At 42.9% G+C, this 16808-nt stretch overlaps 1 protein-coding gene across 4 annotated transcripts in view; it reads left to right on the top strand.

Moving 5' to 3' along the window:
• Positions 1-16808, top strand: part of SH3RF1 (SH3 domain containing ring finger 1) — a 340829-nt gene that overhangs the window by 239524 nt on the left and 84497 nt on the right. For all 4 annotated transcript variants that reach the window (XM_078677047.1, XM_078677045.1, XM_078677049.1 and 1 more), the window contains exon 5: positions 10881-11183. In XM_078677047.1, the coding sequence (XP_078533173.1) occupies positions 10881-11183 (303 nt within the window). The remainder of the gene's footprint in view (positions 1-10880; positions 11184-16808) is intronic.

The raw sequence follows: 16808 nt of genomic DNA, 5'->3' as shown, positions 1-16808 counted from the left end.
ATATCCCGCAGTGGAAGCCCGCCTCATGCGCTCTGCGCCTTATTGAACCTTCAGTTATTGCCCTGCATTTGCGGCCTTCTTACCGTAAGCAAGGCTGGCGCTGGCAGAGCCTTCAGGCGGTACTACTTTCAGGAGATAAACAAACACCATAATTAAGTAGGAGAAGCAGCTGCTGGCTACTGTGTCTGTGTTTCCCACAGTCCCTTGATTAATCCCTTCAATCTTACTAATTGCACAGCTACAGGTTTTTACCTCCTGTTTTCTAACTAGCTATATTTTTGTTGTTGTTGCTCCAGGTCTTTTTAGAAGAAAAGGCTTTTTTATGTCGGTTATTGCCAAAAAAACTGTTTATAATACAGTTGCTGTGGCCTCCACTTAAATAGGTGTTTTCTTCTGCATGTGGCTGACATCTGTGTTCAGCCGTGGGAAGCCGACAGAAGAAGACATTTCAGTTTTATTATTCTCTGTCTCTCAGTCTCTCTGTCTCTCTCTCTCTCAGATATATATATCTCCTACTGGCGGTCGCTCAGTAGGTAGTTATAGTTAGGTCTGCTTTACCATAGGCAGAACATTTTATTGTTTGCTAATAACTTTGGGCCCGCTTGATGCATCACAAAACTTTACCCTCTAAAAGTTCATCCACCTCACCTCCTTCCTGGAAAGTTTTAGGGTGATCCATCAAGCGGGCAGCGAGAACAAAGGGGGGTCCCAAAATGTAAACTTTTTATGCATTTTCCATAGACTTATGAACGGTTTTAGCAAAAACTACTGAACGGAATTACACTAAATTTCACAGGAAGCTAGACTCTTGTCCGCAGATTGTGCTTTTTGTGATTTGGTGTATATCCGTACAACAGTTTTTGAGCTATTAAGTGTAAAAAAAATGGTATATTTTGGCAATTGGGCTCGCAAGAGTCCTGCGGGCATCCCGCGAGATTGTTAAATCAAAAATTGGGATTGTGATTGGTTGACAGGCCAATTTATCCAGTGAGCCTTAACGCTCTCGCGGGAGCGAGTGCTCTGATTGGCTGGCTGCTAGAATGTTAGAAAGTAAATGGCCGCCATTACTATTTACTGTGAAAAACTTGAGGTGTTGTGGAAATGAAGTAAGAAAGCTATAAAAGGGGGCAGCTGAAAGGCATGCTGTCCCCCTCGATTTAGAGAGGTGTCTCAGGGATAACTACTGTGAAGATAATAATGTTGTTTTTAACTAATTTAATCGTTCTCGCTGGATTGTGAGTAGTAAAAAAGGAGTAGATGAGTTCTCAATACACTTAGTAGGAATGCATATGTTGTGGTCCTTGTTTTTGAGAGGAAGTGTGTGAGAGATGAGTACTGTGATTACTAGGAGCCTAAATCATTTTTTTATTAATATTATGATCTCATGAGACTTGCTTGATCGTGAAAAGTAGGAAGGAGTAGGTGATGTTTGAATCCATTCTGCTATGCACACTTGTTACTGTATGAAGCAGTCTTATAAATAGTAGAGTCTGATGGTAATTATCAGACTCTACTATTTATGCTCATTGGTTTGATAAGAGTTGTGAGTAGAGTTGAGGCTTATTCAATCAGCTTACTATGCACACCCATCATCTGAGATCGCGGTCTGAAAGGAGAGGCCAGCCCCTCCCCACACCCTACAACGCACACCTATAGTTACTGAAAGGTCCCAGCAGAGAGGCCAGTCCCTCCCCACACCCTGCTATCCACTCCTATTATCTGAGAGAGAGAGAGGTCTAAACGGAGAAGGCAGTCCCTTCCCACACCGTACTATGCACACCAGTCATCTGAGAGAGAGATCTGCAAGGAGAGGGCCTACTGAGCACACTCAGCATTACAGAGAGAGAGATCTCAGCAGAGAGGCCAGTCGTACTATATACATCCGTCACCTGAGAGAGAGGTCTGAAAGGAGAGCCCAGTCTCTCTCCATACTCTGCTACGCACATTTATCATTACAGAGAGATGCCTCCACATAGAGGCCAGTCCCTCCACGCTCCCTACTTCACACACCCTCCATCTGAGCGAGAGGTCCGAAAGGAGTTCCAGTCCCTCCACTTACCGTACTATGCACACCTGTCATAAAAGAGAGGTCTCAGCAGAGAGACCAGTCCCTCCACACACCCTACTACGCACACATGTTAACTGAGAGAGAGAGAGAGAGAGCGAGAGAGAGAGAGAGAGAGAGAGAGAGGTCTAAAAGGAGAGGGAAGTCCTTCAGTGCACCCTAGTATGCACACCCATCATCAGAGAGAGGTCTGAAAGGAGCGGCCTGTCCCTCTCCACACCCTACTATGCACACATCATTACAGAGAACGGTCTCAGCTGAGAAGCCAGTCCCTCTATACACCCTACTTCGCACATCTGTCATTGCAAGCGTAATGACACCTCAATAAAATATTGCTGGTGAAATGTCTTGATATCAAAGTTACAATAACTGAGAAAATAAACCATTTCTTTTAAATATTAATCTGTTTAATACTCACATTTTACAAATATTTTACAAACTGTTAACCATATCCTGTTTTGTTATAATAAAAAAACCTTCTTTTACTAAAATAATGTCAGAACACAACATATATTATAAAGTCATTCTACCATGCATACACTCACAAAATAATTAATTTACTTAAAAAGAAATCCTAGAAATTCACTGAAAACCCCCAAAGGTTAAAGTAATGTCATAGTACGTTGTAATAAAAATATCTGTTTTCGTTTAAAAACAAACCTTAAAATTCACTGGAAAAACAAAGGTTAAATTAACGTACTAGTTAGGTGAATTTGTCAGTGTAAACATTAACGTTTTGACCAACCAAAAAAAAAACCACAGAAATTCACCAGATATAGTAAGCTAACTATAACTTGCACCCCTGCCATGCACTGCTTATGACATATGAGTGATGTCATTTGTGAATTTCTGTGTTTTTTTTAGTTCAAAACATTAATGTTCACTCTAACAAATTCACCTAACTATAGCGTTATTTTAACCTTTTTTTTCTTCCGTGTGTGTGTGTGTGTGTGTGTGTGTGTGTGTATATATATATATATATATATATATATATATATAAAAAACAATTGCCGTTTATAACACATTCACTAAGTGTTTCTACACTTTTTATAATCACGTGGTATTTGAAATGAGAAAAAAATGAGTATAAAAACATTCTCTTGCATTGCATGCCTGTTATGTGATCAAGGGTATTCACTACCCGAAACGCGTCATGCCTAAATGAAACAAAGAAGAGATAATAAACTTACCTGATATTCCATGCTGCTTGGTGGTCCATGAATTCTGCTGTGCCGCGAACCGGAGAGACAGAATTTACCTTGTAGATATATATATATATATTCCTTTTTCACTGGAAAAACCCAAAGTTTAAATTGATGTTATAGTTGGGTGAAATTTTCAATTTAACTAGAACTCAACCCGCACCCCTCCCCCCCCCCCCCCCCCCCCCCAGCCATGCTCAGTGTTGTCGTCAATGATGGATGTTCAGTTCTCATCAGAACTGTTATCAATGGTGTCACAGAATATCTCAGGAGTGTTGAAATATGTGGTCATAAGCAGTGTATGATGAGGGCGCAAGTTATAGCTACTTGAATTAACTAGGACTGTTGAATTTTAGTGTTTTTTTCTTACTTTAAAAATGTTATGTTTAAACTGACATTTTCACATCACTATAGCGTCAATTTGGGCTGCAGCCAGGGCCTGCGTCTAATCTCCTGCGGCTGGCCAATCCCCCCCCCCCAAAAGCAGGGCCTTCGCCTGTTCACAGCAGCCCACACAGGCCCGCTCCCTTTTTTTCTTAATTTTTTCCCCAATCCCGTAAGATTCATGCTGGAGCCAAGACAGCCCCAGCGCTCCCGTTGGAGTCCAGAGGGCGGCATTGACTTCTATGGGACAACATCAGGATTGCAGAAAACAGTCCCCAAGTTTGATTTTTAAATTTGGCCCTGTGTCCCCAAGTCCAGAGGGTAGGGGGGTACTCCTATTGTGCCCAATTATAGCTTTTTTCCCCCTTAAATGGCAGCCGCAACATTTATCCTCATGTTGCGCAAATTGCACTATTATTTGAAGAACTGTGATCATGGGATGCTCGCGAGCCTCTCGCAAACCCAACCGCCCAGATATACAAGTTTTTGAACCTTAATTTCTCAAAAACTTCCTCAACGGATTTACACCAAATCCTAAAAAGCATGCTTTCTGGACCAAGATCTAGCTTTCTGCCAAATTTGGTGTAATTCCGTTCAGCTGTTTTCACTTTATCACTGTGTAATTTTCCTATGGAAAACTGCATGGGGAAATTGGGTTTTGGGAACCTCCTTTTTCTCCACCGCCGCTCAACGAATCACTCTAAAACTTTCCAGGAAGGGGCTGAGGTGGATGAACTGTTTTTGGACAAGGTTTTATGAAGATTCGTCAAACAGCATCAAAAATATGAGCAAGCCAAAAAAACTTTCTTCCTATGGTAACTTGGTACTAACTATAACTACACAGTGGTTGCCACTTTGTAGTGTGTTTGGGTGATATATAGTACAGGCGGGGGGGATCAGTTTTGGGAACCTGCACCAGTGCATTTCCAACTCTGATGATATCACATCAGAATGTATGCAGTTGCTCTAACTATAGTATTTTGTATCTTTTCAGCAGTCTGTCCTCTAGATAATTCTGAGCGTCATATACAGTAAGGTCATCGTGGAGATACTTTGATGCCAAAAAATACAGGCCACTTCAGTATCAACAGGTTACTACTATCATAAGGCAAAACCAACAATCGGCAATAATGACGCTGTAGGTAGAAAATGGGGCATGTGCTCCAGCAGGTAAGTTAACCCCTGCAAGACCTTACTGCGTTTGCAATGCAGAGGGATCCACCTTCAAAAGCCCCCATTCAACCAAAAGTCTCTGAATAACTGTAATTTATGCAGCATAAGGGGCTCTTCAACACCTTCTGCTGGGTCACCCATCATCTTGCATTAAGCCTCTGCTTTGCAGGCATGCAGCGTCTTGGTGGTTAGAGCTGCACTGGTGTAAGGGGATGTCGGTCAGGCTAACCTGGTAACAGAAAGTTGGATAAGTGGATCGATTGGCGAGAGGCAAGTGATTTTTCTGGTAATGGTTACTCTATGCAGCTGTTAAGTTCATGTTACAAGGCAGCTAGATTTTTTGTTTGTGGATTGTAACTGTCTGCTCAGCGGGCACATGCTGGTTTTATTTTTAAGATAGAGGACTAGGGTAGCGTGGATATGCCAATAATTAATGTCTGTTAAAATGGTCCCATTTCCTAATAATGCCTCATGATTTTGGAGCCAACAAAGACTACATTGAAGTGGGGTAACTGTGTGCCCTGCCCTTTTTGTGTAGCAGTGATAGCTCCATTGACGTGGCGGGTCTTAAAGTACATGGGTTTAACCTAGTCCAGCGCCCAATGATCGCAGCGTCAGCCACAACTTGAAAATCTGATGCTTAAGCCCCTACTTAACCATCTTAGGGCTCATTTGTTAGGAGCAAACAATGGTACAGTACGGACATGTTTGATTAAGCCGTTAGTCCAATGCAGATAGTTTGTTAGCTTTTATAAAGTTGATGATACTTTTGAAATACAATGATGAGGCAAGGACTTCCATATTGTCAAGAATAGGAAAATGAAACAATATTTCAATCTTTATGTGTTCAGTTTGAGGAAACTCCTTCTCACCCGCTTCAAAGCACAGCGGTGGTTTATGTCAGTACCTGCAACAGGCTGTGCCTGCCTAGATGATGTAGACTCCCATCAGGTAGATTTGTGAATATTCACCTACAACCCTGGAACATGCTTCTTCAAGACTGTATGATTATGTTGAATAACATGTCTCTAATTTCTCTTTGGACTTCAATTCAACTCTTTTGCTCTGCATAGTACTAGGTGTTGCCCTTGCCTTTCGGTGCTTTTCGTTCTGTGCTATAACTTGACGTTGCGCCTGGTCGGTTCTTCTATCCAAATCATCATCACAAAGACTTCTTAACTCCACGTCATCCCTTCTCCTGCTGCTGGGCATTCACGTAAGATCAGTGCCTGCTCTCATCATGCAGCGGGCACCCTTAAATCATCCGACTGCTCAGGGTTCAGCAATATCAATCAGGTTGCACAGAAAATGAACTTGAAAGCTATGTATACATTTGCTTTGTTCTACACCTTAAGTGCTCGGCAGCAGTTTGTCAGTGGTCTTTAGGACTAGAAAACCCCAAAATAAAACGAAATCTCAGATGCCACATTGTCCTGGGTAATACCGTAGACAAAGGAGGTTCCATAGCATGGCAGGATGTGGGTCTCTGTTCCCTGTCCGTTGCTGGTCCACACCAGGACAGCCTATTGGTTTGGAGCAGCTTTAACCAGTGTTACCTCGTAATCAGATAATGGTGGGTAGGGACCTAGGTGTATTGCGCCTTAGAACAAAGTGTGTTCCAAGGGACAAGACACAGCATGTGGACAAAGCCCTAACATCTCACAAGATTTGCCGCATCAGTTTGTTTCTCAACTTAAATGACAGCTTGCCCAATAAAGAGGTGGGGGAGTTTTATAACTTGCTCAATTCACGTGTAGCTCATTGACATAACCCTAAGTGAAAACCAATAATTTAAAAAATCATTACGAGTAGTCACAAATACCCTGCTGTTGCCTGGATGTGGATGTAAGAGGTTAGCATCATTAGGAGGCTTCTAATATCTCCCCACTACCAACAAAGAACTAATATTAGATATGGTTACTTTGTTCTCAAAGATATCAGTACACCAAAATATTAGGCATAGCGAAGTGACATTTCAGGAAGTCACATCACACAGCCTGTGACCCCGATAACAAATTATTTTTTTAAATTATCAGTATTGGAAAATCGAGTCTAGAGATGTTATTAAAACGTGTTTCTGACAGCCTGACACCAGTGCCAACAACTTAGGGATGATAATTCCTTTCTTCTCCCTAGCCCTGCCTTTCTTTTCCTAATCTATAAATCTGGTCTATCAAAATATCAGAGTTATTTGAGGAGTAACCTATTTCATGGGTAACCATCCTGTTTGGCGTCATAATGTTGTTTCTGGCCTATCTGCATGCCACAATGAAATGAAAATATACTACTTGTTAGCCTGCCTAAAACCTAGTTTCGGAAGCCATGTAAAAAAAAGTACTCCTTCAGTCAATCAATAAATACATTCTTTATTCGGCCTATGTTGGCCATAAATGCGCACAAAACAATAAAACATCCACAACTCATCTCATATCTCAAGTACTCTTGCAGAAATATTTAAATTAAAATACAGCAAATTGTTAGGGTGCAACTTTTGAAAAGATCAAAATGCATTGCTAAAAATACATACAGAGAGCAAGAAACACCTTTAAAAAATACTGTATACAAAGGCCCCTCTGCTTATTCTAATAAAACCTAACAAACAAAAACCTCCATATAAGGGCCTGCTATGTAAGTAGGGAATAATAGGAGCCACCTGAAACCATTAATCTAATCACATTTTAACCAATTTACATGAACAGTACATTTATGAAATAGCTCACTGTCACAGTTAATTTCTCAAGTTAGCAAAATACACTTCTGCCAAGAACCTGGATAAGAAGCAAAAGGTTTTTAGCGAATCCAGAAGTTACAAGTAAAGTAAGGCTAGTCTCGCTCGATAAACATCCAGAGGTGCAAAAAGGGGGCGAACATACTTTTGTCTAAAGGCTGACCAGTTAGGGCAAATAAAAAAAAATGCCAAGTGTCTACTGCAGAAATCGTGTAACTTGTGCAAAAAGGACAGTCTAATGGCTTGTGCCACCTCATCAACAGCTGTGGAAACCGGTTTAAACGGAAGTAAGTTATCGGTTTTCTCCGATGGGAAGTCATGTCCAAAGTTAAATACATTTCCATTTTATTCAAGGAGGATACCTTTGTTAGGCTCTTTCAAATACCCTGAAACAAAATAGATGTATGTCTTCTTGTTTTATGCAGTACTTTGTGGCCGACATTTTGCTAATTTCTAAGCACTTAACCATAGCATCACATCTCCTAAAAAGGGCATGATGACACTGTCTTTCGAAGCAGTGCGTTTTGGTGTTCTTCACTTGCATATTATGTGTGATAGAAAAATGCGAATTATGATTCCTGCTACTTGGAATTTTTGTTAATTTGTGGAACTATGGCTATTGTGGTCAAGGGCCATTGCCCCGGTTTGTATGATGACTAGGTTTATTATTTTTTATATGTCTTTATTTGCGTTTTTCTTATGCTTTTTTAACATATTTTTTTTATACGTGCAGCCATTTTTTACCTACAATCTCAATCCTTTACACATCTTACTTGTCTTTAATTTGTCAACCCATCCACAATATCGATATACATATTTCACGATACCATCTTTGGGTTGTGGTATATATACAATGTGGTTATACTGTGTTACTGTTCAAACCATCATTCCTGTTTTCAATACATTATCTCCTGTCTTGGGGGTTTGCATCTCTGTATCTGTTTTGAAGCCATATCTTATTTTTATGAACCTTTGAACTGTTCCAATTCTTGGGAAACAGTAGAACGTAACCCTGTCCAGTGGTGTGCCATATGTGCCCAATGTGCTCTATATCGTCTGTTAAGAGGTATGTGGAGTGGGTTTGTACCCAGATTGGTCTCTCGCCTTCTTCCTGTAAACTGTCAGAGGCGTCACTATCGCTGCCTCGTCTCTGTGTCCCCCTGTTCATTATTATGTTAATCTTTCCTGCTGGCCCAGTGTCGCAATATTTCCGTCCATAACTCTAGCCTCCTCTCTTTGCAAGGCTCTCTTCTGTCTTGGTCCACTTATTTACTGCCTGTTCCCATATCTTTATTAGAGGACCTTTCAGTGTTTTCCAGTTTATGACGATTTGTCAACGTGCCAAAACTAGTGCTAAGTCTGGGAATCTGAAGCCCACCTTCTTAGCCTTGGGTCTAGGAAACAATCCCAGTAGGCATACCTCAACCATACCCGCTTGTTGTCTGCCCAGAGTGAGGTTTATCTGGGCCAGCACCACTCCCCAGTATTCTTGCAATACTCCACATCCCCATGTCATGTGCGTGAACCCCGCATCTTGCTGCCCGCACCTAGGACATCCTCGGGCTTCCCTTCCATGCATAATATTTAACCTATGGGGTGTGAGATAAACCCTGTGCACATAATTAAATTGGATGAGTTTTAGTGCACCATTCCTAGAGATTTATTTCGGACTCCGCAGTACTTGGGACATCTCCCTAGCACCAAGGTCTCTCCTTATGACCCTATTCCATCCCGCTAGCAGACCCTCCAGTGGCGTTTTCACCATGTTGATCAATGCCTTATACTGCCATTTTATTAACTGTCTGTCCGATCCTAATGTGAGCAGCACTTGCAAACTCTCATGTGTTTGTGGTTCCTGTTGAACTCTTCCTCATAGCTCTTTAAACATATGTACTACCATATGGTAGGTAAGGAATTGGCCACCAGCCAGGTCATAATGTACGAGGAATTCCTCCAATGGAATCTGCATTCCATCGTGATAGCAATCTCCCACTGTTGTTACTCCAGCTTCTGTCCAACTTGCCATTTAGGCACTTGAAAGGGAGATCGACAGTTTACCTCCTGGAAGCCCCACCAAAGTCACGCTTGGTGCATATGGCAAAATGTTCGCTGTGAGCCTTCAACATCTTTTCCAGCAGTATAGTGCCACCCTTAATAGTACCCCCGGGTCCTGTATTGCCATTGAGGGATGTAGCAACCCAGCCAGTAATTGTTGTCGGGTAATAACCAATTTTGTCGCGTGTAGTGTCTCCGCATACCAACCTACTAGCCATTGCAGTTGGGCAGCCAGGTAATATAGTCAAACTCTGGGGCCCCCCACCCCCACTCGTCTGTGGGTCTTTGTAGTGTGGGTAGCGCGACTCTGTCGCCCCCCCCCCCCATCCCAAATTAGTTTGCGCACTAGCCTGTTATGCCACAGTAAACCACTGCAGTGGAATTATCACCGGGAGGTTCAGGAAATGGTACAGCAGTCTAGGGAGCATAAACATTTTAGACAGTGTGATTCGCGCCATTGTGGGTAATTTAAGTGAACGGCAAAATGGGACACATATTTTAAGTGATCGCAAGACCGGTGCCATGTTTCCCTTGCGAAGATCTTCCAGCTCACGGAATACCTGTATTCCCAGATATCTAAATGTACGAGGGGCACAATTCAGGTCTGCATGAAGGTCCACTGGGCATTGTGTTTCTCCCCGCAGCGGTAATATATGCATTTTCGTTTTGTTCAGTTTTAACCCCGCCAATTCCGAGTAGGTCCCCAGCAGTACCAGTGCTCGTGACACCCCTCGACTCGCGTCCCCTAGGTATAGTAATAGGTCGTCTGCATAAAGGCAGATGATATGATATTTCCCCCTATTCTCATTCCATGCCGTGGGCTGTTTAGTCTTAACAATTCCGCTAATAGCTCAATGGCCAGGGCAAACAGAAGCAGGGAGAAAGGGCATCCCTGTCTTGTGCTCCTAAACACATTGTATTGTCGCAACATCACCTCGCTTGTTGTATGATGACTAGGTTGTTGACGGCATTGCTGTACACTTGGAATGTTTGTCATCTTATTGAAGTGTCTACATTTAAAGGGAGGTTGCAGATGTTCCCAGTATGCCTTGCAGAAGAGGAGCACCTATTTATATCTGCACAGAAATGATTAATGGGTTTGGCCTTCTTTTCCCTAGGGTTGTAATTAAAACGGTATCATTTTCCGGTTTGTGTCACAAGCCAGAATCCCTGTGGAAAAAAGCATTAGGAATGCTGACACCTATCAGGAAACTTACTTTGGTTCTAATGAAACCGTACTGTATACTTAATGTGTCATTGTTTTTGTTTGCAGTTTAACTCGGCGGCCAGGCTGCTGATAGAGCTCGATAAACCTTCAGGGTCGGGGATGGACTCTGGAGAAGGAACCTCAGGAGCCATCCACGGCAATTCTACTCAAAAGCACACCGACACCAAGAAGAACACCAAAAAAAGGCACTCGTTTACCTCCCTTACCATGTCCAACAAGTCCTCACAGTCCACTCAGAACCGACATTCAATGGAAATCAGCCCGCCTGTCCTCATCAGCTCCAGCAATCCCACTGCTGCTGCGCGTATCAACGAACTGACGGGCCTCTCCTGCAGTGCTCCATCTCAGGTAATGAGCGACCGATGCAACTTATCTAAGAGTTTTGCAAAAACTTACTTTCTGTAGCCAGTACTTGCAGCACAATATAGATTCAAGCTTGTAGTAAAAGGGAAATACAAAATGGGAGAAGGATTGCAGGTAACCTGCTAGTAGATGTGGCAAAGCCCTTCATGGAGTATCTGCAGCTATAGAGGAAGGAGTCTACACATTAAATAGGTACCATAAAATCAGGCCTTGATGATCCACTGCTAAACAAACGTGTAATAAAGTACCTATTAAGTGATAATCTGTTATTTTATTATGATCTTGCAAGTAAAATTCTAAACTACTTGAGTTAATAAGAACGTTAGTTGAACAGAGGAAAGACTAGCTAAACAGAACAGTGATCAAAGCTTTCCTGAAGCAAATGTAGCTGGAGGTTAGTTCTATGGAGGGAGCATCTCTACAGAATGCCTGTCCCAAGAATTTAAATCCACGGAACCACATTTTGATAAAGTGTGAGCATGCCATTGTGAATCCTAGACAAGCATCACCTAGCTCAGGGAAACTGGCTACTAGTCATCCGGAGCATCCCACAGCCCTCCATCATCATCCCTCCAGCATCCGAAGTAAGATTCATGAAATGTATACTTCCACAGACCAGAAAACAGCAAATACTTCTTTAGACTGTCCGGTTATGGGCACATGGCGACACCTCTGGTGACTGTGTTAGTAAACTATTGTTAGGAGCCTCTAAAAGGATCTGAAGAAGATTCTCCTAGTTATACAACTATAGCATCAATGAGATCTTTAGCTGGAAGACTACCGCCAATTAACCACCAGTCATTTATTTTGTATGACACCAGTTTGTCACGTTTTAACCACTTTCCAGGGCTGGAGCGATTGGTGTGGTCCATTCGTAAGACCTTCAGTTGTGTAGGGTGTATGATTCTGATTTGATCTTGAGGAATATTTAGCTAAGAGATTCATCTGTCTTTATCAGGTTTCTGACTCTGCCTTGTCATGTAAGAGTGGTTCCCTCTAGAAGGAGGGGTAATGGTCCCTAGAATAGTCATGGGAGGTAAAGCTTTCTTTGAAGAGGTTCATCTTCAGATTTCTTTGAAGACTGCCACTAGTTGTTGATTCCTCTGTTCTGAAAACAGGAATCATTTTGACCACTTGCCTCTTCTGTGTAATTATACTTTTGTAGACGATCAGAATTGCAGTCACATTGTGGTTGGGTACGAGGTGGGTTGTTCCCTTCTGAAGATATCTTGGAAATTATGCAGAGAGTTTTGAATTGTATGCTATGTGCCGCTGGATGCTAGTGAAATTTTTTCATGACCGGGGCAATGCTGGCATACGTTATTTGGTTTAAACAATGTCCCTCAGACTTGTAATGTTACATTTTCTAGACTTTATTAATTCTTTTTTTGAGCCTGTAATAGATTCACTAATTAAACCGGGAAAGGACAATGTTCCTACTTAGTTTGATATGGTGGTTTATCTGAGGAAGAGAGAGGAACCTTCTCAACATAATGAGTTTTTAGTTTTAATGAAAGTCAAAACATCCTCACTGTCTGTTCAGAGACTGGGCTATGCTCCAGTTCCACTGAACTTTTTACTGGCTTAACCACAAGTTAGGGGATCAGTGTTTATGGCCATGTTGAAGCAATAGAAAGCTGGTATAAAATCAGTTTTTACATGAACTTTTGATTTTGATCCCTTTAACGCCTTACAGTGAGGTATTAAAGATTCGCTGAATGTCACTGACACCTCTATATATCGGAGGGATTACAGGCTATTCTCCAAGGTTGTCTACATCCTTTCCCATTCAGTTACATTTATAAACTAGCCATTTTTAGGTCTCGCTAGACGTAAGCAAAAGCGAAGCTTTTGCGTCTAGCGAGACAACTTATGTTGTTACTTTTCTGGGAATGAGGACAGCAAAGTGCCACGCGCCTTTGCAGGCCGAGATTCGACCTCGTGAGCGCGCACGTCGTCACTCACGCATGCGCACAAAGAAAGGCATACACACACTGCATATACACACACGCACCCCCCCTTAAACATACACACGCGCACACAGACAGACAGACACACGCAGAAACACACTCAAACAGACACACACACACGCGTACACCCCACCCCCACTCACCCCTCCTCTCACTCAACACACTTACCTGTTCTGGCGGTGCTCGGCGGCGGATCAGCATCTCGGGCGGCGGTAGCGCTTTGCGGGGCTCTCTCACCACATGAGAGCCCCGCCTTCCCCATGCGCCCGGCCGCTCTTCACCCGGTCCCCCATCTCGGGACCGGGACTGCATCCGGAGACTTCGTGGCTCCTCGGGCAGCTCTCTCTGTCTCTCGCCGCGATGGGGCGGGACTTCCGGTTGGGGCCGCGCTGTGATTGGCCGGCTTCCCAACCGTTTCCGGGTCGTCGCAGCCCGGCGGGGATTTGTTTTATCTGCCTCCTGCTTGTTATCTTACTAGAGGGAAACTATTGTTCGCGCCTGACACTGTCTCACTAACATATTAAAATGTAATCTTAGCTCCCATGTTTTTTATGTCTTTTATTCTAAACTGACTCGAATATTCGTGCAGTAAGTAGGCCTATCTCCTCTCTGGCGTTTCTGGCTTTATGTTTTCATTCCGTGCCTGTGTCCCGCCTGAGACAGGATCCGCTGCATTACTGCTTCAGAATGTTAACATGTGGCCATTCTGGCTCGGTGACGTATGTTTTTCAGACGTGGAAACGGCACACACTCTCACGTATTTCTATGCAACGGTAAGCGTTAGGAATAATATAATTACAGCCTAGATAAATGTAGAAACTCTATTGACCTTCTGGGCATCTGACGAGAACCTGTTTAACGCGAAGCCTCCTTGCAGCTTGCTCCTCGCCAAAACGCACTGAACTCTCTGAAGCATCCGCGAAAGAACGGGCAACGGGCGCCCTCCACAAGTGTGACGCATTCCAATTCCACTGCTGATATTTGTTTTTGTTTTTGCAGACGTTAGTCACCGGATGACCCGGGTTTACAAGTCAATCCTGTAGTTTGTCTCCTGTCTCCTGTCTCTTGTTTTCGTCAGTTGAGTAGTCTGAGGCACGCAATGGCTGTTCAACTAACTCAGTTCAGCAAACGCCACACTGCTGCATTTGAGGCAACTAGGCAGACGTTGACATTGGTCTTTATATGCGTCGCTCAAGTGTAATAATGTGTTTAATAACCTCATTAATCGGGACACCCTCTGTGCTGCAGCCCCACCTCCCGTTAAAGCATGTAAACAAGTGCTGGCACCGCACACACAAACTGTTCTCACCCCTCCTCAGCTGCGGGTCGGGCTTCTCGGAGGGCTGATCAACGCTTACAGCAGACCTATTTATAGAACGGACGGAGGTATGCCTGCCATCCGAGGGGGCAGGTAAATCCAGCTATAATTAGCCAGTGCAAGTAAAACCCGGCGTGAATAGCATTTGTGCCACGTATGTACTGCCGGTTTGCATCCGATTTATAAGTGTGAATAATCTAGGCAAACAATGTGGTGCCTGTTTGCTTCTTATTATTACCCTGTAGCGCCCTTTTTACACAAACACTTTTCAACAGGTAGAACCTGGTGGTACTTGCCCATGCAAACACAGGAGTGGGGGAAAGTTGCTTTAATCTCTCCACGGGGGGTGGAGGGGTGTATGGGGGTGAACCAATCTCTGATGATTCCCCAGTCGGGTCCTGGCCTGACAATGACAACCAGATCAGCCAAGAAAATATGTGCTAAGTAAGCCATGCACCAAATATCATGATAAAGTCACTTCAAATTTAAACAAGCATTTGCAATGCAATAGGTCTCGCATTTGCGAAAGTTTAAGCTATTGGCATTGTTAATGACAATGCCTTTTTATCTGTTTTGAAACCAACATATAAATAAATGGCATTATCATTTACAATGCCAGTAGCTCAAACTCTCGCAAATGCGAGACCTATTGCATTGCAAATGCTTGTTTATTTTGTTTTGGAAATATAAATGGTGCTGACAGCCTGTGGAGCTCATATTTTTTTTTTCCTGTTCAAGACCACCAGGTTTTACCTGATGGTTCTGAACAGGGAAAAATGCCATCAGAACATCATCCTCAGTAGGGTGGATGGTATGACATCCTTTAACCTATGGCCCAATGTCCGTCTGCCGACAGTCAAAGGTTCCCACCAGGAAAGTCGGTGAAGGTACCGCAAACTGAATCAAATCAGTTTCTTGGCTCCAAGTAGAGGCGTGGGGGACTGCAAGTTTGACTGACAGGACAGTTAGCTATATTTGTGTTGGAGTAACGTATCTGCCAAACTCCCCCCCTCCCCCCCTCCAAAAAAAGATAATGTTAAGCTGCACTATGTCAGAGGCAACGAACAGGTCCCTCAAGTACACATCTGATAGTTTTCCACTAACACATATCGAAATCCTGATAGTTGTATTTCCGTGAGGAATATGCCCATAGGTTATAAGTATAGCTGGACCTCCATCATACTGCTGTTTTGATTCCCTGTGAGCAAAACCAAATGGGTCTGGATCAATGCAAATTAGAGTGGTTGGATTTATGCTTTTAAATAGGAGACATTATCATTGCATGTTTTTAAAATATGAGGAACCACGTTCTGGGCAAGTTAGCAATTTGAGAAGTGGTAGAGGGCATCATCAAAATATTTATTCAAGTGCTTGGTATTCAAAAAGTGAATGTCTTGACATGTGCATGGTTTTCAGACATCTTGTTAGGTCACTAATTGTCCTGGTGTCTTGTATGTCATGTAAAGGAGGTTTATAAATGTGGTCATAAGCCGACTGGCTTCTAGGACAAAGGTGTGCACAGCATCAATAAGATATGCTTACATTTTCACATATAAAACATGTGAAAATGTATGTATAACATTGATGTTGTGCACACTCTTTGTCCTAGAAGCCAGTCGGCTACTGTCCCATTTACAAGTTATTCTTTGTAAGGTAGACACAAGTGAAGGTGTAGCACACAGATCGCTCATTGCAGTTTACATTGCAGTTAACTTTGGATCTCTACAAAAAGGGAGTGCACCATCTACTTGCGAATTATTATGTAAAGGAGGTTTGCCAGATAACTGCTTCCAGTATTTAGCCTGCAAATGTTTCTAATTGTTGTGGTCCAAATGCCACAAGCCAGGCTCTAATCTTAAAGCTGAAGTCTACAGCAATGGGCAGCTGTACAAATAGGGCAAAAGAAAGTCAAAGGATGATAGCGGACCTGGAATCAAAGAAGGATATGTGATAATGGGACTTGATTTAATTGATACAATGGAAGGCTTTTGCTTACAAACCTAAAAGAGAAAACTGATTTGTTTGTTTTGTTTTCTGAAGTACATCCTTTGATTTGTTTAGCTCTGCTTGGGACACCAAGAAATTGATACATCCACACAAGACACTGGGCGCAGTATAGAGTTCTGCTTGCACTCTAGAGCCCTTCTGAAAAAAAAGCATTGATGACCGTGTGTTGGGTGGCAGGGGGTGCATCCATGAATTCTCTGATCCCTCCACATTAGCAGTAAAATGAGGGGGATGGTAATTTCTGCCCTAATTTCTAAGCATTTACCCTTTGTGCTGCAGCCTTCAATTGCAAGCTAAGACAGATGTTGCAAAAGG

The sequence above is a fragment of the Lissotriton helveticus genome, chromosome 2_1 (genome assembly GCF_964261635.1).
Source record: "Lissotriton helveticus chromosome 2_1, aLisHel1.1, whole genome shotgun sequence".
NCBI lineage: Eukaryota > Metazoa > Chordata > Amphibia > Caudata > Salamandridae > Lissotriton > Lissotriton helveticus.
Note: the sequence above shows the minus strand (reverse complement) of the source record. Positions and strands in the feature narration are given on the sequence as shown.